The sequence below is a fragment of the Drosophila suzukii genome, assembly GCF_043229965.1.
Source record: "Drosophila suzukii chromosome 2 unlocalized genomic scaffold, CBGP_Dsuzu_IsoJpt1.0 scf_2c, whole genome shotgun sequence".
In the NCBI taxonomy this organism is placed as follows: domain Eukaryota; kingdom Metazoa; phylum Arthropoda; class Insecta; order Diptera; family Drosophilidae; genus Drosophila; species Drosophila suzukii.
Genome location: NW_027255896.1, coordinates 2643132 through 2668064, shown reverse-complemented (window position 1 = coordinate 2668064; position 24933 = coordinate 2643132). Strand labels below are relative to the sequence as shown.

The window sequence follows — 24933 nt, the reverse complement described above, 5'->3', positions numbered from 1 at the left end:
CATTTTAAAAAATATTTCTGGTTATCATCAGGATCAAACGGTGAACGGTACATCTCAGTTGCCAGGAGGAAGTGTTGGAGTCAATCGACACAACCCTGCAGAAATTATGTTCTATGGAGACCTTGCCACCCAAGGCCGAGGTCCATACACCTAAGCAGCATCTTTGTGAGCAACACTTAGAGAAAAACACTCAAAGATTGCCGTTCGAGAGATTTTTGGTTCGTCTGCCGTTCAAATCTGACCCAAACAGTCTTGGTTTATCTTATGAAGTTGCGAAACGAAGATTTTTGTCGCTAGAAAGGAGATTGTCCAGGGATGCTTCATTAAAAAAAATGAATCTAGAATTCATGAAAGAATATGTAGCCATGGGCCACATGTCTTTCACTGATAATAAAATTCCAGACAGTCCGCACTGTTTCATTCCGCACCAATGCGTGCTGCGACCTCAAAGCACCTTAACAAAGTTGAGAGTGGTATTCGACGCCTCGAGCCGTACATCGACGCAGGTCGCGTTGAATGACATATTGATGGCCCCACCATTTAAGAGGAGCTGTATGGGACGCTGCTTCGTTTTAGACTTCACAAGTTTGCGCTTGCAGCGGACGTAAAAAAGGTGTATCGTTAAGTTTTGGTTGATGAAGCTGACCGAAACTTTCAGCTCATAGTGTGGAGACGAGATCCATCTGAGTCCTTAAAAATCTTTAAGCTGAACACCGTGACTTATGAAACTTCACCAGCACCCTATCTAGCAATCCGGTGTTTAAAGTCGCCAAGGTCATTCAGAATGACTTTTATATTGACGATTTGTTGACTGGCGCCAGATGCGTTGAGGACCTGTTAAGCCTTCGAGGCGAAGTTTCTCAGGTATTGCAAAAGGCAGGATTTGAATTGGCAAAGTGGGTTTCTAACTGCCCAGAGTTGTCCGCATTTGAAAGCGCTGTCTCGCCGCTAACGGCAGACTCAGACGTAACTAAAACCCTTAGCGTGGTTTGGTTGGATGACTGTTTCCTGGACCTTCGTGTGACAAAACGAAACATACTGTCGGTGACTGCCTGACTTTTCGATCCGCCTATTGTGTCCTCTAGTGACAAGGGCAAAAATTTTGTTGCAGAAACTGTGGCTTCGAAAGTTAGACTGGGACGAGTCGCTGCCGATGCAACTGCAGACTTTTTGGGAAGCTCTTAAGGGAACGCTGTTGCAGTCGCCCAAAATAAAGGTATCGCGATTCGTTCATATAGACGCCAAAGACCATGCAGAAATACATGGCTTCGCCGACGCTTCCATGCGAGCATATGGAGCGTGCATCTACGTTCGCACTAATAACGCTGAAGGTTTAAAAGTATCTTTATTGACAGCAAAATCCAAAGTAGCTCCCCTCAAGACGAAAACTTTGCCCCGCCTTGAGTTGTGCACAGCTCACCTTCTACCGGTTCTTTATAATCGTGTAAGACCATTGCTTAATTTTCAGATTACAAAAGTGTTCCTATAGACGGACTCAGAGTTCACTCTGCATTGGATCAAAACGCATCCAACGCCATAATCGGTTTTTGTCTAAAACGGAGTTGCAGAGATTCAAGAGTGGTCGGAAAATGTAATTTGGCGACATGTTCCTACGAAAGTAAACCCAGCGGACATCGTGACACGGGGATGTGACATTGAGAAACTTATAGCTTCCATTTGGTTCGCTGAGCCGTCGTTTTTGCTCGATGCAGAAATAGATTGGCCAGTAAATCGATACTTCGAAGTTTCTGCTGATGTCGTGTCGATGGAATTACGCAAATAAGCATTAGCGCTTGTGGTAATCCCAGAGCCCAATTATGTGCTTCAGAAAATAGAGTAATTTTCGTCGCACATAAAGCTTCTAAGAGTTTTCCCGTGGGTCTCTCGGCTTCTTCAAACGTGCAAAAAAGTGTTGCAGCCTTTGAAAAAAGTATTACTTCAAGATAACTGAATTTTGCGTTCGAGAAAATAGAGGATGTGATCCAATCTCACGAGTTCAGTGACGACATAGAAAAAATAAACCGGTATCTAAAAATTTACAGAAGTTAAGCCCACTTGTTCAGGAGAAAAAGTCAGATTGGTGTTCCTCGACATTGCTGCTAGTTGGGGGTCGGTTATTGAATGCTCATATCCTGTACGAAGCCAAATTCCCGTTGATGTTGTCAAAAGGCTCACAGTTTGTTAGGACCTACGTTTTATACCTGCACGTTACAAATTGTCACACTGGCCCTTAAGCACTTGTATGTCTGTTACGAGGAATGATATGGTTGGTTAATGCGCGGGAAGTTTGCCGCTGAACAGTTCGTTCTTGCATTCGCTGCTTTCGGAGCAAGCATCAACTCTTGACGCAAATCATGGGGAACTTGCCATCAGACAGACTTCGAGCACTCCGCCCACTTAATATCTGTGGTGTTTATTCTTGTGGCCCATTTAACACATGCAGGGCGGCGGCATCGGAACATTCGCATTAAAAAAAGGATGCGAGTTTGCGTTCATACCGCCCAGAGCACCTCACTTCGGCGGACTTTGGGAGGCAGTTGTGAAGTCTGCAAAGCACCTGTTCCTTCGGACGGTCGGCGAAGACATCTTGACCGCGGAGGAGCTCGGAACTCTGCTCACCAGCGTCGAGGTCGTCCTCAACTCCAGGTCCCTCGGAGCGATCAGCAGCGATCGAAGACGGCACGTACCGGCTAGTGATCCATAGGCTGGCGTTGCTGCCTGTGGTGTGATGAAGACGGCGTTCTTCAGAGGGGGTGGTGTTTGCGCACTTTTGCGCGTTTTATTTCTGAAATCTCTGTAGAGTGTAAGGCGGGAGCGGGAGCGCTATAAAGCATTCTTCGCTCTCGCGAATTCGCCCCGTTCTCGCCCCTAGTTAAGATAGGCTTAAGGGAAATGTAAAATGAAATTAAAGTTCAGTTGTTATATGAGAATCATTGCGCACACTCCCTTTCGTCATCGAATAACTCCCGGATCCCTGCAAACACCAGTTTTCGCGTTTTACTTATTACAAAAGAGTATTACATTTTGAACTTGATAAAAACAATTTTTAGATCAGGAAGTTGGTCAATGGTGGCTGCCACATGGTACTGGTACTCCGCCAAATCAAAATAAGGAGATTCCAAATTCCGTTCTGCTTATCCACAGCGACTACGTAATCTTCCTGGATGCGTGAAAGCGTATCAGGTACTATGTTTAACTTCTCTTTCCGATGTTCAATATGAAACCTAAAACCCTACAGTTTCAACGCCCACCTGGCTAATCTAGAATTTAAATCGCCTTGCGTCATTAGCCACTTGAGAGACGCATGATCTGTAATAACAGTGATATCAAGTCCCTCAACATAGGCTCGAAATTTCTGTTTGCTAATGAGCTGCTGAGCAATTCTGTTCCAAAGCAGTGTAGTTCCGCTGTGCCCTATTCCACGCAATCGTCGTCTCTTTTCCTTGCACACCTCCTACTCCAGTTTTACTCGCAACGCAATGAATATAAAATGGGCGAGTAAAGTCGGGACTACGCAACACTGGAGCAGAAGAAAGCATACTTTTTCCTCAGCTGACATTACAAATTTTTGTTTTAACAGGTCCGTCAATGGGGCGGATACTGCAGCGAAATTATTTATAAACCTATACCATCCAGCTGAGCCCAAGAAACTTCTTAGCGATTTTAATGTATTTGGCATTGGAAAATTTGCAATAGCTGAGATTTTGTGGGATCGGTGCGGATTTCACCTTCTCCTATAATGTGACCCAAATATTTCACAGAACGCTTCCAAAAATTACTTTTCCCAATATTTATTGTCAATCCAGCTTTTTCGATGTGACCTGCCACCGTGTGCAAAACCTTTTAATGGTTCTCGAAATTGTTGGAAATCACCGGCAGATCATCGAGGTAAACAGAAACTTCATTCCTGAGTCCAACTTTCCCTGGCTTCTGCACTAGGACGACTGGTGATGACTCTTCCGACTCTTCTATTACACCCAACTGAAGCAATCTATCGATTTCTGCATTAAGCAGCATCCCAATAGACGGGGAAACTGGAAAATGTCTCTGTTTGATCTTTTTCTCGGTACCTGTAACTATGTTGTGAAATCATAAAGTTGTTTTTCCCAAGCTCATGACAGCGAAAGATGGACATATTTGGATGGTCCTATCTAATTCTGCACTTTGTACTGGGGTAAGGATATGGTGTTCGGATTAAGCTTCCACTTCTTCGACCGCCAGTGAACTTGGCAAGATATTAAAACTTCCCCAAAAGTCTAAACCAAGATATGGGTCTTGCTTAAGTGAGATATTATAAATAATTAAATTTCATGTTTAACTCCTATATTTTCTATCTTAGTGCCAAAGTTACCAACTATCTTTTGGTTGCTTCCATCTGCCGTACAGGCGCTATATAGCACTCTTTTAAATGACTTATTGCTCAAAATATATTCATTAGCTTATTCTCCGCCTATGCAACTCATTGCAGAACCAGTGTCTAACAACCCTTCCAATAACCCTGGTGGCTTTATAAAAATCTTTAAATCGTCGACCACTACGGGACCCCATACGAGGTACCTCTCCCTGGCTGGGAACATAATACTTAATAAAGGCATCAGGCTTCCTATGCCAGAACTCGATGGGTTCCTCGCTATTGGAAAAAGGTTCTTTAATGACTTCTGCTGTTTAAATTATGTTTAAATTGTATGTATTGTGAGGAGAGGGGGTGGTGAAGTAACCGCCGTCGTGGCTAGCTGCTTTGTTGGGGCGATTATCGGAGATCTTCATGATGAGTAGGAAGGAGCAGCTGATCAGGAGGCTGGCTCCCACGCCGACCGCGAACCAGGTGTCGGTAGTTCCAGCCGATTTCACTTCCTCTTTAAGCCTTTGGATAAGCTCCAAGTTTTGGTTGTTAATTCTTTGGAGAAGTGGCATGCTTAGCGTGCGGTCGTGGCCGATGATGTTAAGTAACGGGGATGCTGCCATGCCCGTAGTTTTTCTTATAGTTTCCCCTTGATGAAAGCCACTCGTTCGAACGTAACGAGGAGTGAGCCGTTGGTGGTTTTTTCAGTTCCGTTGTCAGTGCTGACTTTAGCTGGGCACTCATTGTTTATTATTACTCCGTCGTCTAACAATGTGAATGGGCTTAAGTGGATGGCCTGCGTCTCGCATAGTGCAGTACTCCCCGCGTGTAGGCCTCGAGCACAAGTATCGTGGGCCACTAGCTTGCAAAACGACGCGTAAGTTGTTGGTACGCAATCAGTGACTGCTAGGACGTCTACTATGTTCTCTCTTAGTTGCAGAATTGTGTGTTGGTGTGAAAAATTGTGAACTTTTTACACGTAATTTTAATATTAGGATATACGATTAGTACATGGATGATACTATCAGACTGATAGACTTTAATGTTAGGCGCCTCTATCAGGCTAGGTAAGGTTAGGTTAGGGCGGCTGTCGGACTATGAACCGACACACTTAGACCTCTATGGGTCCTTTGTAATACCGCATGATCTCGTTTTTCCTTCTCTAGGGTCCCGTATCTAGTACTTTCAACCTGTGTTAAGCTGATCAGCATGTCTTCCACCCGGGAGGTTTTATAAAGTCACTTATGTTTTTGAGATTTATCTCCGATATTTCGGTAAGACCGTCGATGAAGGGACTTCTTAAGTGTTTCAGTCTGAGTCTGCATAGGGCTGGGCAGAAGCAGAGAAGGTGTTCTACCGTTTCTCCTTTTTTCTCATCCCTGCAGTTTCTGCAGAAATCATTTTGTGGGGCTCTTAGCCTGCCGGCATGTGTGCCAACAAGCCAGTGGCCTGTAAAAGCTCAAATCAACATGCCTCCGTGCGGCTGAATTTGAGTAATTCCGAGGTTTTTTTGTTGTTTATCACAGTGGTGTACCAGACTGTGGTGCGTTTTGCCAATGGGTGTTGACTATTTTGTTAAAATAGTTTTTATATTTAGCTGCCATGGGCATACCGACATTCTCCTTTCCTGGGAGGAGAGGCTTGATGGTGCCCAGCCTGGCTAACTCGTCCGCTATGCAGTTGCCTACGATATCCCGTTGACCCGGATCCCATATTAGGCTGATAGTAAACTGATTAGCCATCTCGTGGAGAGATCTGCGACAGTCTGCTATTGTACGGGAGTTGGTGTTTGTCGAGTAGATCGATTTAAAAGACGCTTGGCTGTCACTATATATGTTTAGGTGTCCTCTTTGGAGGCTTAAGTTCCCTAAACAGGTTAGAGCTCCTTTTATAGCGTGGACGCTATACAGGACCACGCTACAGTGGTCCGGAAGTCTGAATGGCTTCCTGATATCTAATTGTTCGGAGTATACACCTCCGCCAACTTGTCTGTCGTGGCCGGTCGGCTCATAAAATTGGGCTTTCCTGTCCCCGGTATCCCTCAGTCGAATAGCTGCCGATTTGGCCCTTTCCATGCCTTCTAAGTCCAGGCTAGGGATGTTCAAGATCGCATTTAGCGCTTCATTCGGGGTGGCTAGAAGGGCTCCACTAATACACAAAGCCGCCAATCGCTGTACTTTGTTTAGGGGAGTCAATATGCATTGTTTGTGTAGAGCGGGCCACCACAGAGCAACTCCATATAGTAGGATTGGTTTGACTACCGCTGTGTATATCCAGTTGATAATTCTAGAGGACATGCCCCATCTTAGCCCAATTGCATTTTTACGGGAGTAAAGTGCAATGGCCGCTTTCTTGGTTCTCTCTTGTTTATTTAAGCCCCATTTGAGACTCTTATATAATACTAACCCCAAGTATCTGGCGTGATCGCTAAAAGAGAGATTGCAATTGTTTAGAATGGGTGGGTTGAGTTGTAAAATGTTGTATATATACGTAAATAGAACAAGTTCCGTTATCGAGGGATTTACCCCAAGTCCGTTCGCTATTGTCCATTCCGACAGTATTTTAAGTTTAGCGGTCATAAGATCGCAAAGTGTTTGTATATATTTTTTATTAAAGATGATGGCGACGTCGTCTGCGTATGCCACAACCTTACCACCTCCTCCTTCCAGAATCCGCAGTAGTTTATTTACTGCGATATTCCACAGGAGGGGTGATAGTACACCTCCTTGCGGGGTGCCTCTGTTCACTAGTCTAGTCTGGGTTGAGGTCCCTACTGTGGCTGCGACCATTCTGCTTATCAGCAATTTATGGATCAACCTCACCAATGGCGGCTCAACCCCTAGTTTTGTGAGAGATTCTGTTTGTTCCTACCCAAAGGTACTCAACATGACCACACCCAACAAATCAAGCAGAAACCAAGTTGGGAACAGTAACAGGCGCTCAGTAGCACTCACTGCAGATGAGAAGTGCTTATCAGCATATTATATGTCTCACTAACTCACCGTCTCACCGACTCAACGGCGCACTGACCCGCCAATGCAGTCAGCATATGTTGCAGTGTCAGTACCAGGCGATCAGTAGCACCCACTGCATATGAGAATTGCTGATCAGCATATTATAAATCTCACTAACTCACCTTCTCACCGACTCAACGGTACACTGACGCGCCAATGCAGTCAGCACATGTTGCAGTTTTAGCCGAGCCAACTGCACCATAATCATAGTTCCCTGACCTACTTTAGATTATAGCTTATTTCACTAATCATTACACTAAGCTTCCGTGTTCCAAGTAGTATATAAGCAGGTATCAAATGAAGAATAAAGCAGTTATCAACACACCTCATAACTCCGCGGTTCTACTTCCTACCTCTGGGAATAGGGCTCGTAATACACTCTCTCCACTAGCAGCTACCGTATGTTAGCTCAACCTCAGCGCAGTTCCGCATCGCCTGTGGTCCGGCATCGCAGTAACCATCGTTACCGTTGCCGCGACGCGATCGTCCTGCCAGCAAAGCGTCCCCGTGCCAGCGACAAGTGCTCATTACCCACTTGTCCCGCGGTGTGACCCGGAAGTGTCTACTTTGGTTAGGCACAAACACTGTTATTGCAGTGGAAAGCACGTTATTGAAGGCTTTTTCTATGTCCAGGAGGGCGGTCAGTGTGTATTCCTTAATGATGAGTGATTTCTCGATGCACTCTTACCACCAAGTGTAGCGCCGATTCGGTTGACTTACCTTTGGTATAAGCGTGTTGTGCCTCTGATATTTGTGTCGGGTCTATGGTGGCCCTTATGTGTAGGCTTATCATTCTTTTAAAGCTCTTAAGCAGGAGTGATGTGGCTTATTGGACTAAAATTCTTTGCTGTGGTGTGAGTGGCCTTCCCTGCCTTGCGAATGAAAACCACCTTCGCTTCTTGCCATGCTGTTGGTAGTTCTCCTACCGCCAGGATGGATTGGAAGATTTTCATCAACCAGTTTATGGCTATTTGTCCTGCTTGTTGGATGTGAGCCGGTGTTATCCCGTCCGATCCCGGCGATTTGCATGGTTTGAAACTATGAATGGACCATTACATGTTGCAGTCTGATAGGAGTGGATCTAATTCGATTCCCTCTCCTGCTCCTCTTTCAGGAGGATGACATGTTTGTTGGCTCTCTTTAGGACTCTTTATTGAAGTCTGACCATGATCCGTTTGCTTTCTGAAGATAGCCCAAAGGGGCACCTGTCTTAGAGAGTATTTTTCTGAGCCTGGCGGCATCAGTCGTTTTTTCTATCTCAGAGCAGAAGGTCTGCCATGCAGTTCGTTTTGCTCTTCTAATGGCCTTTTTGTAAGATGGTAGTTCATACTTGTAGTTCTGCCAGTTATTGTCCTTATTTCCCGCCTTTGCTCTGTTAAACAGGCATCTGCAGTTGGTTCTGAGGATTGATAGTTGTTGGGTCCACCAGGGGGTTTTTTTCCATCCCCTTGGTTTCCCTGTGGGGCATGCAACTTTGAAGGCTGTGTTGCATGCCTCTGTGAATTTATTTACTGTTCCGTCCAGCCCCTGTGGGTTTGTAATGCTTTCTGACGCTTCCATGGTCAGAACTTCTTTGTAGCTGTGCCAGTCGGCTCGCCTGGGGTTAGCGAAGCTGACCGGCAAGGGCGAATGTTGTTTGGGCAACCCCACTGGGTGTGATGGGCGTTGGCGTCACAGTCTATTACCAAACCTTTCCTGAGCTTTTCGCATTCCTCTGCCAGTCCTCTGACCAGCGCATCTGGGGGGTTTTACTTTTCAAAGGCCAAGTAGGCCGATAGTATCCTTATAGAGCCACTTTGCAGCTCCAGGCTTACTCCGGTGTTATCTCCGTTGCTGTTATTGCGAGGCAGAAATATACTAAGATGCCTTTTGGCTAATATGCAGGTTCGAATTTAACTTTTTTTGGGGTCAAGCATTAGCTTGTATTCCTTTGTTCCTAGTTCAGCAACCTTGCCTCCTACTACCAAAGGTTTATGTACAGCAGACGCTGCTTTACTGTGGTGTAGGTTGATTTGTTGCAGTCTTATTGACATCTACAGCTGCAATCTCCACAAAACTGACGTCGGCCTCCTCTGTGTCGCTGAGGTCCACGTCCTCGATAGCCGGTCCAAGCGCTCGCATCTCTCTGCTCAGCGACGAATCGGTAGAGTAGCCGTCCTCTGGCCCACCAGGTGCCTGCGACTTCTTCTGGAGACATCACACCAGTCTAGTGTGACAATGTTCGCCCCTTCGTAGACCTCACCGAGCTTGCTCGTCGCCTGTTTGTATAAGTCAGCCCACCGCTGACTATCACACGCCACCACCTTGACGCTGCCCTGGTACCAGCCCGCGTCCATGCACCAGGGCGATGTACCTGGCTTCTCCCACACCATGCGCATGAGGGAAGGCTGGGACTCCACTGCCTTCCAATTATTCCTGGGAATCCGGCCGTTCGGATTGCCTCGGTCTGTGAGACCAAGTAAGACTCAGTCTTTAATGACCTCGGCAAAAGGGACCGATGGCTGGATCATGCCCGTAATTAGGAAGCACCTTCCTTACCCATTCCACCTTCCTTAGCCATTCAGGCGAAGGTGTGGCAATGTTGCTCCTGGCATGAGAGCGCAGAGTCTGGGTTGCAGTCCGCTGGCCGCTGGCTGTCCGGGACTGTTTATTTGTTGGGGTTTCCATCCACGATTCCGTGTTTGACTTCTCCCACCAGCTTATTTACAGTTGGCCTTGAAACAGGTCGTCCGCTATCCGCAACCTGCGACCCGCTCGGTTGCCCCAGCTAGGCGACTTTGGAACCATCTCACAAATTCCTCAGCCGAGCTATTAGTCTAATGATGGGGACCTCTGTGGGGTGATCAACAAAAGCAATTCGAAATCGGCCGCATCAGAGTGCCCCCTATTACTTTAAGCGCGGTGCCTAGAAAGTCTAGGCTCCTGGCTATCCTATGGTGTATTTTTAATACAGACAATAAACTTCTTATATGGTTTCTATCGACGTCTAACAATTTTCGCATATGTGATTCTGGGAACAAATCGGATAACCTAGCTTTCTTCTTCTATTATGATTGAAAATTCGGACAAATTGCTTGAGTGTCGAAGCAAGCTTGTTCCCACACCAGTGCAACTCCGTCCGTAATTGGGATATATTGAGCATGAGAGTAGTCCGTCACTCAAGCGTTAACTATAGCTAACGTTATCATTATAATTCCCGCGATCCTGTAAGAAGGCGAAAGATTAAATCTAATGTGCCTAATATGGGGAAAGTATGCTAACGTGGGTGTAAGAAAATACAGTAGAAAAATTGAGAGGGATTTTATCTAAGGTTGTCCATGTGGACCATGTTCCCATGTCTGCTTGTACACGCTCTTCTGTGTACATTGCGGTTAGTTTGTTTATGTTACCTGCTGTTATTTTTGAGGTAAACCTTTTTTCCTACTTCAAAAATTCGGTTTTGTCTAGTAGGGTTGCACCTATCTAGATTGGCCTGTTGTGCATTTTCAATATTGCTTATTACTGCCAATTTCTGATCGTCACTGGCTGAGTGCAAGTCATATCCGTTGGAGCTGCTGTGTAAAGGGGGGAATTAATAATGTCAATGCTTTTTCAATAATGAGGTTATGGTACCCGAGTTGAAGGATAGAGGTTTTAAAAGGTAGCGTATTTAAGCTGTTCAGATATGTTTCCATACCTGATTACGCTGTTACGTAGATTTAATGCCGCTCCGGCCTGCGTTAGCAAGTCGAAACCTATTATGGCATCAAACGTGTTAATGGTATCAAGTAAAAAAATTGAGCCTTTAGGTCGAATATGTGAATTAACCACTTTTCTTTTACCTTACTGGAGCCATGAATGGAACTCACAGTGAATATGGAGTCGACAAGCATTATATTCTTCAGCTCCTTTAGGGGGTTTACAAACTCTGCCGCTCCGGTGTCTATGAGAATTTTCATACTTCTCCCCGTCAGCCTTCGCTCAATGAAGGGCAAGCCGGTCCTTCATCTAAAAAATTAACGAGGTCAATGCAGTCAAATGAGTCACTGTCATAATCTTGAGTTTCTTCTGTACTGGAGGCTTGCTCGACATTGTTAACCCGCTGGCGCCTTTGGCCAGTCAGTCTCTCCGAAGAGTTTGGTCTTTTTGGGGCCTACGAATTTTGGAATTGTGTGTTGTTTCCTTGCCTAAAATTTGTAGGATGTCGAAATTAAGAGGATGATGGATCTATGTCCATTGGTTCCCGGGACTGATTTTGTTTGCCCTGATCTACCCAGTTGCCTTGCTAACGCCATGAATCGTTGTTTTGATACTTGTTTGGTTTTTGAAAAAATAGGTATTTTTCTGGGCTGCGGTCGGCACCGGGATTTTTCCCTTGTGTTTCAGGCGCTCGGGGTTTGCCCTTGTGGAAATCAGAATTCTGATTTCTTTGCCCAACCGCCTTGGCATATGTGTCCGCGAACATACTTCGTTCAATACGGTCTCTGCCTCTCTAGCTAATGTCAGTGCTGTTGCCAGGTTTTTTAGCTGTGCTGAAAACACAACAGCCCTTTGCCATGACAATTTTGTTTGTAACGAGGGTCAATTTACTGCATTAGGGCTTTGTCGCCTGACGGACCGACTCAAGTCCCTGCCGTAATAGGCGAAAATGTGTCTTATCTGCGTAGGAGCAGTCTAATCTAGCTAAAATGGCTTTAAAATTAAGCACTGAATTATATGAAACCAGCAGCGCGCTCGCTGGTCCCTTAATTTTGTTCCTAATAATTATAACGGTTTGGTAATGCGCGCTACTGCGCTGGTAAGATTCAAATAATTCATAGGTATCGGTGGCAAATGCCTCCGTGCCACGTACTCATCTTGTACACCAGTAAAATCTGGAATCGACTTCACTATGTGTAATAATATATCGCACTGTGGTGCTCCCGGTACTACCGCTACCCTCTGGTAGGACTCTACCTCTGGCGCTTCTATACGCAAACTCTGAAGCTGTTGACGGCACTGATCTGACCCGCGAATTCGGCTCTGAGCCTCAGTTCTTGATTTGTTAATGCGGCCTGAATTAATGCCTCTATTTGTGCCGCGTTCATAGTATGTGTGTTTTTTTCTGCCTGTGCCCGTGCTGGTTGATATCCACGGGGCTCTCGGACTAACTCCTCTTCAATATCACTTTTAAAATCGATTTTAGTTTTCCTATATGGGCCCGGAATACTCAGAGAGCCACTAACTGGTTGACACTAAACACAAGTTATTGGGAGGCCGAATGTTTTAATTCGACAAAAGTAATTTTGTATGTTATAATGTTTATATTAATACCGGATGGTTGGCGTCCGAAAAATTTTATTCAAAGACGGCTGATATTAACTCACTTTATATGTAAGTCATATTTACGATTACTTTTATTTAAGCTGCATATGTTAAAATTTTGGGTAAATAATTTTTAGGGATTATTATTTATTATTTCCCTGTATGTGTAATTGAGCGTAATTTGTCCAGCCCACTTACATATTTTTGTGTCGTGGGTTCGGTATTAAAGTTGGGTGCCCATTATGTTTTAATTGTATGTCCACGTTTTTTTTGAGGAGAGGGGGTGGTGACGTAATCGCCGACGCTTGCTAGTGGAATACTCCTTGCATTTCCTCCGTTAACTGCTTTAGTAGATTGTTTTGCATCTCTTCTACAGCAGCTGGAATTTCCTCGCTTGCCCTTCTCATTTCAGGATTTTGTTTCGAACGTGTCCCTGGACAATCTTCCTATGTTTCTGCTTTTGTTTCTGTTACTTCGCTTGATGATACGAACAACGATTGCTGACGCGTTTGGAGTGAAAGATTAGCCTGTTGGGATAGCTTCTGGGAAAAACACCGCTTTTGGCAAACTAGACAGTTTGGCGATGCTGAAAAATGGGGTTTAATGCAAGCTTTGTGGGAATCGTACCCACACTTTGTGGTGTAATTATCCTGGGTCTCTTTAGTACTTTGGCAAAGGCTACATATGCTAAAGGGAGGTGCTAGCTCTTTTTTGGGAGTCCTATCTGTTTCCATGCACTTCCTTTAAAAAATATTTTGTTTTAAACTCACTAATGCTTAATATATTTAATTTATTTGTTCCCGAAAAGTGAATCCAACGAATAATATGAAAATATTAATATATTATCACCTTCCCCATCCACAATTTATTTCCTATTTTTATACCCGTTACTCGTAGAGTACTAGATTCGTCGAAAAGTATGTAACAGGAAGCATTTCCGACCCCATAAACTATATACATTCTTGATCAGGATAACTAGCCGAGTCGATCTAGCCAGGTTCGTCTGTCCGTCTGTCCATATGAACGCTGAGATCTCGGAAATAATATATGTATTATATTATATTATATTATAATTTGTTTCATTTTATTTTCCCACCAATTTTCCGATCGTTCACATGGCAGCTATATGATATAGTCGTCCGATTTTTATAAAATTATATACGCAATTCAAAACTAATTTAAAAATGTTATTTCCAAGCATAGGAGTTTATATGTTAAAAACACCAAAGAAATAAATAATGAAAAATTTTTTTCCGTTTGTTCCTATGGGAGCTATAAGATATAGTGGTCTGATCCGGCTGGCTTCGACTTATATACTACCTGCAAAATAAATGAGACTTTTGGGAAAGTTTCAGCCTGATAGCTTTAAAACTGACGGCCAGACGGACAGACGGACATGGCTAGATCGACTCGGGTAGTGATGCTGATCAAGAATATATAAACTGTATGGGGTCGGAAACGTCTCCCCCACTGCGTTGCAAACTTCTGACTGAAATCATAATACCCTCTGCAAGGGTATAATTAAAGGTAAAGATAAACAGAAAGGGTCATACGTATAAGTGAGTCACACTAACTTATTGTGTTTAACTAAATCGAGAATTAGATGAACTAAACTAAAGCCGACTTTTTAGGTGCCAAAAAGTATAAGCTTTTATAAATTATACCTGTAATTGATAACGACAGAGTTGGCAGGATGAAGTTCATTCGGGTATAGCCAGCACGTCTGTGATTTTCTGGCTCGTCGATGTGTATCAGCTTACTCTTAAGGGAATTTTAGGGGCAGCTGCAAGACTCACGTGGATGTCCTGTAATTGGGAGTAATGGGCGTGAGTTAATGATTTCAGTAATGTGACAAGAGTGCGCAAAGAGCGCACAGCCCTTTATGTGAAAGAATTTATTACGCAAATATGTTATTTGATTGGTGGCCTAGTTCGATCTTCGCTTTTATAGGAAAAGGGGCCGCAAAAATCTAATCCAGAGATCATGAAAGAGTATGATGAGTCATCCACCCTCTTCTTCGGTAAGTCAGGCATGATTTGTTGGCGCAGACGCGGTCTAGCTCAGATCTAATGCTCGCGACGCTTGCAAAGATCTTCCTAAAGTACTAATACCAAATGACTGCAACTAACGCTCGTAGCCCAGGATGAAAATTTCGCTCATGAAGGAGTCACATGATGACTTTTCGGGAGTATGATCGGATACTGACCGTTGAAGTCAAGGTCTTCCACCGACCCGCAAAATTCGAAATTAGTCGACGAATGGATCGATCGAAAATTTTGAGCTGGACAAAGGTAAACGCTCACTGTCACTTACAGACTTGTAGTTAAAACACAAATTCACTTGTTGAATCCAACGTATGAACATCTTGGTATCTCCAGTAATATACGCTACTGCTAATCCACTAGACTCGACAAAAAAAATCGATTGGTAAGATTGACCAATATAAAAATAGTTTCTCTTACTTAATACGTAAACGTAAGAGCTACCATAAAAATAGATCTGTAGCTACAAAAAATGCTGAAATAGACGCAACGCATGGATTGTACATACTTAAAGATTCAACCCATAAAATATAGTTAAGTGCATTTTTTATAGTAAATCTAAATTAAAATATTAATTCAATTCATACTTACGTCACTGTAGCACGGCTATAAGCAAAATAAAAAAAAGGTATTTCGAAATTTAATTTGAAATTTGCTCAGTGATTTTCAGCTAGTATGAAAGTATGTTGAAGACTTTACAGAATATTTTCTTTATGTAAAGTCTTTACTTTTTAGTGTATTGCTTGAAAGTCTAGGTGTACGAGACGCTATACCCAGTTGGGAATTTAAAACAACAACAATGTTATTGTTGCATACTTTTGTGTGGAAGATGTTACGTTAGGATAACTATATATAATACTTAGGTAAAATTTTTTATAGTTACTAAACCATCTGCATTGGTAAATTTTACAAACCCATTTTTTTTTTGTGTGCTTTGATGAAATTTAAAACTTATCCAAATGTGCACTGAAATTTGCAGAAAGAGTTGGCGAATTTATGATCTTCTGTTAAGTCCAAGAACCGACGAACTGCAAGACGAACTCTTTTGCGTAGCTCTATCAGTAGTGCCTTTCATGGGCCATACACAACTGTCCTTCAAAAGGAAGTCTGGCTCATGGAACCACAACCACAACCGAAAGTAAGGCTTCCTTCGACAGAATGTCTGCAGTCTTCAACTTCGTTGAGACGTACCTCCACTCCATTTGTGTTGTTAGCTTTTGAATGCTATATGCTCTGTTTGATTCGAAGACGTTAAACTGAGGTGGATCTTTTCCGCAAAGCTACGGTTTTGCGATAATGATTGCTTTTAATGGTGCAACACGTGATATGGAGCACAGCAGAAGAAAGCGAGTTGTTTCAATGGCTCTCGATACGACGAAAGCGCATGCAACATTGACATGAACGGTGGCAACGCAGAATTCATGGATTTCTACTTCTGAATCTGAAAGTAGAACAATGCGTGGAAAAAGAAAAAGGCTTAGAGTTTGACAAATTATCGCAAAGTGCTATCCAATCGGTTGCAAGAGAAGCTGGTAAGCTTTCATCCCAATAAAGCTGCTCTTTCAACAAAAGTTCTAGAAATATTTTCGCCTTTGTTATGACCGGCCCAGTTAAACCAATTATAGACAACAAAGAGCGCTTTGTTGGCTTTGTAGACAGCTCCTTTGGCAAAACAGAGAAGAGAATCTCGGTTGATGCATGATTCCACGATAAGCCAATTGTTTTTGTGCAGTCAGTTCCATCGTGGAACTTCAGTAGGGTCTCCTTATCCTAGAACACCATTTAGCAAGGTTACAACGTTGAAGCACCACTTTTTGATCTGAAAGTTGCCCTTCTCAAAAAAATCCATATGTCTGCCTCATGATTTCAGCAACTTCTTCCACAGATCCACCCCAGTCATTACGTCGCCGTAAAAATCGGGCTTTAGGATTACTGAGCCAATTGAAAAGGATTCATTCTTGTCCTCAGCCGATTGGTGCTTACACCTAATGCCAAGAAAGGCATGTTTCGTACGTTACAGTGTCAAGTCCTTAGATTGGCAAATCCTCCTGCCGCAAGTCTCTCGAGAAGATGCACTGTAATTAGCTATCCGGTTCAGTTGATATCTGAGTGAAAATCCAGACGATGTTGATGCCGAGCCTTCGAACACCGCTCGAAGCTTTGCTGTGTTGTCCTTGTTTAGGACAAAATGGGGCGTCAAAATTTTTTGGCATCTGTTTATTGATTTAGTTCTACAACAATATTCATTACCCTGAGTACTCCGCCTTTAGTTGAAGACGACGCTCCAATCTCCCCTCCAAATTGAGAAAACGCCGAAAACCTCGCGAATATGACTCGCCTAAACCATCATAATAGACAAAAAAATTGCATTTGAAATGCTCTCCCCAATCGACATCTCTGATAACGTTTCAGCAAAAACGTTTGCGATAAAGATTTAGGTGCAAGCACAGTCGTTTTGCTACACTGTTGACAACCGCCAGGTACCACCCAGCCAAATCGCGAATTTTAAAGCAAAGATCAAATCTATTCGAAACCAGTTCAAAAAACAAGCTAGCACCTATAAGGAGTCAATATGTTGGGGCCTAAAGAACGGTGGATCCAATAAACCAAGCGACAAATGAGAAAATTGCATCTCAGTATGCTCCGCCGACTCTGTTCGATATTAACTGAACGAAATATATTCCGTAGAGGACAGAGGAAGACACAAATGACAAATAGTTTAAATTGTTAATTATTCAGTAGTTTAGGTTAGCCACGTACTTTGCTCTCTCTTAGCTCTAATTTTTCTAACCTGCTTATGCTTCTGGCAACATTAGTGTGTGGTTGGTAAACATAAACAATCTATAAGTGTATTATGTATTTTGAAATCTAAACGTTTGTAATAATTATAATAATCCGAACTTTCCGAACCTGGTATACTCTTTATTTTAAGTAACGGCTGTAATCATAGCACAAATATTCAAAATTGACTTTTAAAATTAACGTAGTCCCTGTTAAGGTAAAATTAAGCATTCGCTTTTATTTTGGTATGAAAATGGATATTGATAATCAAAGCGAAATACCATATAGACTTTTACAAAATATTATAAATACACGGGCTTAACCGTTATAGGCGTTAGAGTGGGAGTGGCTGCTGAAGAATCTGCATGCCAAATCCCAAATGTCCAGCTTATATAGTTTCCAAAATGTACTATGCTATAAATTTTCTGAACATGCATATTTTTCTGGCAACGCCAAGAAAGAGAAATTTTCCAGTGCAGCTGGAGCCTGCTGGTCTAGTTTTCTTCTGATAATAAAACATATTGAATCACAGAATTTTGTGCTGATATCGAGATTTTTAAGGGTACCTAAAGCCTTTCGCACTGAGTAATGTAGTGCTCGAAGCTGTTGTGCAGACCCGTTAATGTTCATATTATCGACGATTTCTCCTATTGCAGCAAAGACTAATATCTTGCCGTTTTAGTACCTGGCTTTTGCGTCACCGCTGAGTGAGCCTTGAGTTTGGTTTTTTATGCTCTAATTCCACATAAATAATTCGTGAAACCGGGCCCAATACTGATTGGCGGTAGAGATAGACTTAGGCTCATTGGAGCGTCGTTATCTTGAAGCAAGGTCATATTATATTCATCTTATAGGGTCTGGAATTGACAAACTTCTTCTTTGTCGGCTGCCTTTGCTCCAGACGTATTATTGAAATCTTCTTGGGTCTGTATCAATAGTTACCATTGAATCTCCAGGTGTCGTTGTAGGGCTGGGGTGACCGTGTGCGCATTGGACGCCAGAATTAGAGATGATTCTAATTCGTTGCATCGTCTCTTTATTTGACAGATAACCGCGTCGATCGATGACTCACTCTTTATTTGCTTGACTAACGGGTCCTTTGGGTTGTTCTGGATCCGCCGAGGTGCCTTTTGAGGGCGGCTTGCTGACGCAATGTTGTCTTTAAATACCTGCTGATATTTCTCGACCAACTCCGTTAATCCTGTTAGTCGGTAGGCATACTCACATATAGTGGTAATGCCGCTTGTTCGACTTCTTCATCTAGGTCGCAAAACTGCTGCCAGAGATCGTTTAACTGATTATAGATAATAGGCGTCTCGGTGGCTTCGTTTGACCGAATCCTTGCCATAATTCTTTATGAACTGTTGGATTTGTACTTGTAGCTCATTTTGGTTGTCTAGTAATCGATTGTGTAAATCGATTCTTGTGTGACTTGTTTCCTTTATGAATGAAGTTGACACAATGGGATAAGTTAAAACTCGTGCTTTGGAAACGAAGAGTCCTGTGAGGCCGGATAAAGTTGTGGGTCCTGTGAAGCTGGATGAAGCTGTGAGTCCTGTGAATCTGGATTAAGCTAAGTATCCTGTGAAGCTGGATCAAGCTGCGTATCCTGTGAAGCTGGATTAGGCTGATAGTCCTGTGAAGCTGAATGAGCTGAGTATCCTGTAGATCTGGATGAAGCTGTGAATCCTGTGGAGCTGGATTAAGCTAAGTACCCAGTGAAGCCAGACTAAGCTGAGTATCCTGTGAAGCTGGATGAGCTATGGTTCCTAGGGCGGGTGGATGTAGTGTGAACTTAAAGGTACTTCTCACCAGTTAGATGTTCAGCTTTTTGGTTGGAAGGGGGTTGCTGGGGGGTTACCTTTGTTGGTAAAGGATCACGTTTGTGCCTAACCGAAGTAGACACTTCTGGGTCACGCCGCGGGAAAAAGGGGTAATGAGCACTTGTCGCAGGCACGGGGACGCTTTGATGTGGTATCGATGGTTTCTGCGACGCCACAGGCAATGCTGAAACTGCGCTGAGGTTGAGATAGTATTGGGTTGGCAAGAAAGTCATGTCGTTTTTTTTCAATATTTTCAAAGATGATTTATTTATATCAGGACTTATAATTAATCAATTATGTATTGGCCGTTTTGTTCGACCACTAATGACCATCTCTCGGGCAGCTGCATAATTCCGCGCTCGAAGAACTTTTGGTCTTTTCCAGCAAAGAATCGAGACAAGTGGTTTTCGACAGCCTCATCTGAATCAAAGTTTTTACCATTCAAAGAGTTTTGAAGAGAGCAAAACAAATGGTAATCTGAAGGTGCTAAGTCCGGACTATAAGGTGGATGTGGTAGCACTTCCCAATTCAGCTCCGTTAATTTTTGCCGAGTGACCAAAGATGTGTGGGGCCTAGCGTTGTCATGGTGAAAGACTATACCCTTGCGATTAGCTAGTGCCGGCTCCTTTTCTTTAATTTTTTCCGCCAAATTGGATAGCTGGCGACAGTACACATCTGAATTGATGGTTTCATTCCGTCCCAGCAGCTCAAAGTGCACTACACCCTTCCAATTCCACCAAACAGACAGCATAACTTTCCTCTGATGGATATCGGCCTTTGATGTGGCTTGGGCTGGCTCATCTTTCTTGCTCCATGATCTTTTTCGTTGGACATTATTGTAAACAACCCACTTTTCGTCGCCAGTAATGATCCGCTTCAAAAAAGGATCGTTTTTAATCCGTTGCAGCAGAGAATAGCAGATGTTGATACGCTTAGTTAGGTGAATTTCCTTTAAGTTATGCGGAACCCAAACATCGAGCTTGCTTACGTAGCCAAGTTTCTTCAAATGGTTTTCAACCGTTGTATGCGACACACTGAGCTTCTCTGACATCTCCCGCGTTGAATAGCGCCGGTTTTCCTCCAGCAAAGCCTGAATTTGTTCGTCAAAAACGGCCGATGGTCGACCAGAACGTGGGGCGTCTTTAACTCCAAAATCTCCAAGCCTGAATTTGGCAAACCAGCGCTGACATTGGCGATCACTCATGGCATCTTTACCATACACTTCGCACAATTTTTCGCGAGCTTCGACCGCTTTTTCTCCTTTTCGGAAGTAAAAAAGCAAAATATGCCGAAAATGCTCACTTTGGTCCTCCATGTTTAATTTGCTATAGCTTCCACAAATGTTATCGAATAATTACCAAATTTTCGTCGATAGTACCTAAGACAATAAGCTTTAAAACGATACTAAAAAGTGTGACCCTGGTGCTACGATTAGTCGTAAATAAATTAGATTAAAAACGATTACTAAAAAAAACGACATGACTTTCTTGCCCACCCAATATATTACGAGCCCTATTTCCAGATATAGGAAATAGAGCCGCGGATTTATGAATTGCGTTGACAACTGATTTATTATTATGATTTATTCTTAATTTTATACATGCTTATATACTTCTTGGAACACGGAAGTTTGGTGTAATGATTAGTGAAATAAGCTATATTCTGGAGTAGGTCAGGGAATTTAGATTATGGATAACACTGCAAAATGTGCTGACTGCCTTGGCGGGTTAGTGTAGTGTACCGTTGAGTCGCTGAGACGGTTAGTTAGTGAGACATATAATATGTTGATCAGCAACTTCAATCTGCAGTGGGTGCTACTGAGCGCTTGGTACCGTTCCCAACTGCTTGATTTGTTGGTGCTGGGCATGTTGAGCACCCTTGGGTATGAACACAAATTATAAAATAGACTGAGAACATATTATTAATGTATGGTTGCAAAACATAAACAATCTTAAAGTGTACTGTGTATTTTTAAATCTAAACGTTTGTAATAGTTGTTCAATAAAATAGTGGGGTATATTCATGGCATATATATTAAAAATTTATCTTTGAAGTAAGTATAGTCCCTGTTAAGATAAAATTAAGAATTCGCTTTTACTTTTAATGGATGGTACAATTTGAAAAAATTTTGACATAAAGATAGAAATTGATAATCAAAACAAAATACCATTTCAACTTTTACAAAATACTAAAAATTGTTGGCGCTACACGGGCTTTACCGTTATAGGCGGTAGAGTGGGCGTAGCTGCTAAGGATCTGCATGTCAAATACCAACTTTCCAGCTTATATAGTTTCCAAGATCTTAGCGTCCATACTAACGGACAGACAGGCGTACAGACGGACCTTGCTAGTTCGACTCGGCTAGTGATCGTGATCAAGAATATTTATATACTTTTAAGGGCCAGAATCGCTGTTCTTTACCTGTTACATAATTTCCAACGAATTTTATTTACTCTTTTACTCTACAAGTAACGGGTATAAAAAGCAATTTATACAAATAAAATATTTTTTTAAATATAAAATATTTGAAAATGTAAAAGAATGGCTTCGATCCGCTATGATGTTCACCACAAACCACCTATTATTAGAAGACTTGTTGCCACTACCCTACGGATGAACATTTCCTTAATTTTTTTTTATTGTTTTTTTTTTATTTAAATTCCAAAAGTGCGACTGTTTTTTGACCTTTATAACCCCGTTAATTGCTGGCGTTATAGCCAGAAGATATAAGGGAAGTGGATAAAATTAAATTAGATGAAAATGTAAACACCCTTGATTTTTCGCTTCGGGGATCTGATAGTCGAGGCACTCTCCTCTCTCTCTCTCTCTTTGTGAAAATTTTTATAAATGTCTTTTTTAATTTGCAGTTTCAAGTATATCAGGAATTCTCACAAGCCACCGATCGTTGCACCACCATAAAGTTGCGTCTTTACCACGTACCATCACGTCGATACCGTTCTGTCTGGTATCTGCAGTATGCGGACTGGGCGGAGCAAAATTGTCCGCGTGACGTAAATCACTTTCTCGGCTTTCTAGAAGAGTTGAGCTCCGTAAGACTCGCATCCACACAAGAAGTTCCGCCGGGGCACAACACAAACCCACCGGTTCTTTTACATTGCATGGAGGGAGGTGGTCGTTCGGGAGTGACCCTGACTGCGGATCTTTTGTTCTACACTCTGAATCATAACGAGGTGCGATAAAAAATGGATATATTTTGCAATTTGTTTAAACATAATTTTTAACTCTACAGGACCTAGACATATCTCGTGTGGTTGGCCAGCTTCGGCATCAGCGGGACAGCATTATACCATCCTTGGCACAATACAAGTTTATATACAATCTCCTAATATCCTACTTAAAGCGCTCTAGGTTAATCTAAGGTTGATTCTAATAACCTGTAAATTTTAACTAAACAAAATGTATCTCAATAGGTAGCTGTTGTTCGTTAAATCTTAATGTTTTGATAGCAGCTTGTTCTTACGATATATATTTGTTTTATAAACTTTACCGCTTACATCGGTAAGCGAACCGCTGCTCTCAAGATTACACTCTTTATTTGCTTATAAGTGATTATTTGTGAAACGTATCAAGATTATGGTCATAAAACTATTTCATATTTTTGTCACGATAATTTACCATTCTTATAGGGTTAAAAAAAATCCATTTGACAGAAGCAAAGATACGGCGATGCCGTTTTTTTTATGTTTATATGTAACACTAACTTACATGGAGAAAAAAAAATCGTTAATTATTATTTTTGCCAACCTTTCAGATAAAAATACAACAGTTTATATTAAATAAAAATTAAAGCAGTCTTTTCTTGTTTTTATTTTTAAATTATCTTATAAGAAACTCTTTACGACCGTTCTACGCGCTACTTAAACGACGCGACCAGCTCAGAGATATTGTAGGTTCGTCCCAACAAATTTATGTTGCGTAGCAGCCCGTGACCCAAGAAAATGCAAAAAACGAAGAAGAAGAAGAAGAAAAACGAGATCCGTAAAAGAGATGAGCAACATATTGACAACTGGCAAAAAGACAGGATAATTTCCTCTTTTATTGACGAAACCAGGCGCCCATTAGCAGTACAATGCTGCAGGCACCGCAGTTTTGGCACGTTCGGTCAAGAATTATGCAACGGAACGGCAACAGTATGATATACTGCAGGCACATACTTATACGGATCAACGACCAGACGCCCAGTAGCAGCACAAAACGGTCAACGTACCCGGAACAGTAACAGTATGATATACTGCACATTGCAAATTGGACGATCAGTCAACGATCAGCAAGTAAGGGAAACCAGGTCAACCCAAGTAGATAAGTTGCCCCAGCGCAGATGGCTTTACACAGAATATATCTTATACACCCATGTCCGGTAAAAAAGAAAGTCTTGTCAACAACTCAACCCCATTCAGCGGTTAACCCTCGTTAACCCACCCCAGCGCAGATCCTATATCGCCTGTGGTTACCCTTGTCACGACGCGATCGTCCTGCCATACTAGCGTCCCCGTGTTAGCGATAAGCGCTCACGACACCCCTTGTCCCGCGGCATCACCCAGACATTGTCTACCCAGATTAGACATAAACATTGGTGACCTCGGCGTGATTCTTTACCAACAATGGATCACACTTAAGCAACTGCCTTCCAATTTGGCAACGCACAGGCCGTTTTGAACAGGTAAGAATTTCTTAAACAGTCGAACGTCAACCCGACCCTTAAAACCACAGTAAGCTAGTGCCATAGAATCAGTGGCCTTCACCAACTCGCACTATATCAACATCCTTTATAGTGCAAACGAACCAAAGCAGAATCGGTTACATAATCGTCTGCTAGATGACCAAAACGAGCTTCAAGGGCAAGTTCAACAGCTCAATAAGAATTATGGCAAGGACACCATACAAACAAGGGACTGTCACGAAACGAATTGTGTGCTCCGAACTAGCTAAAATATTTGTTCCGTTAGGGCTACTATGTCCCATAGCCACAACAGCGAAAATATTTATGCAACGATTATGAAAAAAAATCACTAGGCTGGGATACTGAATTGGACAAAGAAGACACAACCCAAGTGCTGGCTTTTCGAAATAATAGTCAGATGCTTACTACCATCGAACTCCCCAAATGCCCATCTGAAGATAAGAGGGTGTTCAGCACCACAGCTTAAGGGCAAATGGTTGTAGTTCTTTGGCCCGCCGTTTTTGACAAAAAACCAAGAAACATGGAAACAACAAACTAAGCACGTGCTGAGCAAGAAGGATCTAGAGCAGAGGAATAGAAACACTCAAGTTATGATTAAAGCCAAGGTCGCTGACTGGACAACTGAAATCAATCACCATGGGTCATTTGACACCTTGTTAAGAATAACGAATAACAGCCTACATTTTACGGTTTGGAAACAACTGTCGACCAGACAACCAGCGAGAAGCATGACCAATAACGCCGGAACAACGAGCAAAGGTGTTACAAGGAATAATGGAACAGATAGAAGGATTAGCGTTCCAGCCTACCTATACGTCAACTACAAAAGAAGGGTTGTGTGGCAGTGTCAGAATCAATGTGCTGCGAGTGGGAGAACGCCTACAAAACTATATTTTAACGTTTGATGAAAAACACCCTATGTTGCGACCAGCAGCTCACGAAGTAA

General features: G+C 42.6%; 1 protein-coding gene across 3 annotated transcripts in view; it reads left to right on the top strand.

Annotated features, from left to right (window-relative positions):
• Positions 1 to 23100, top strand: part of LOC139353985 (tyrosine-protein phosphatase non-receptor type 21-like) — a 358621-nt gene extending 335521 nt beyond the window's left edge. For 2 of the 3 annotated variants that reach the window (XM_070998186.1, XM_070998183.1), the window contains 2 exons: positions 22153 to 22476; positions 22536 to 23100. In XM_070998186.1, coding sequence (XP_070854287.1) covers positions 22153 to 22476; positions 22536 to 22664 — 453 coding nt within the window. In that variant the 3' untranslated portion in view covers positions 22665 to 23100. Of the gene's footprint in view, positions 1 to 22152; positions 22477 to 22535 lie in introns of those variants that run through there. The other variant, XR_011605043.1, reaches the window with a different exon arrangement.
• Positions 23101 to 24933: the final 1833 nt, after the last annotated feature.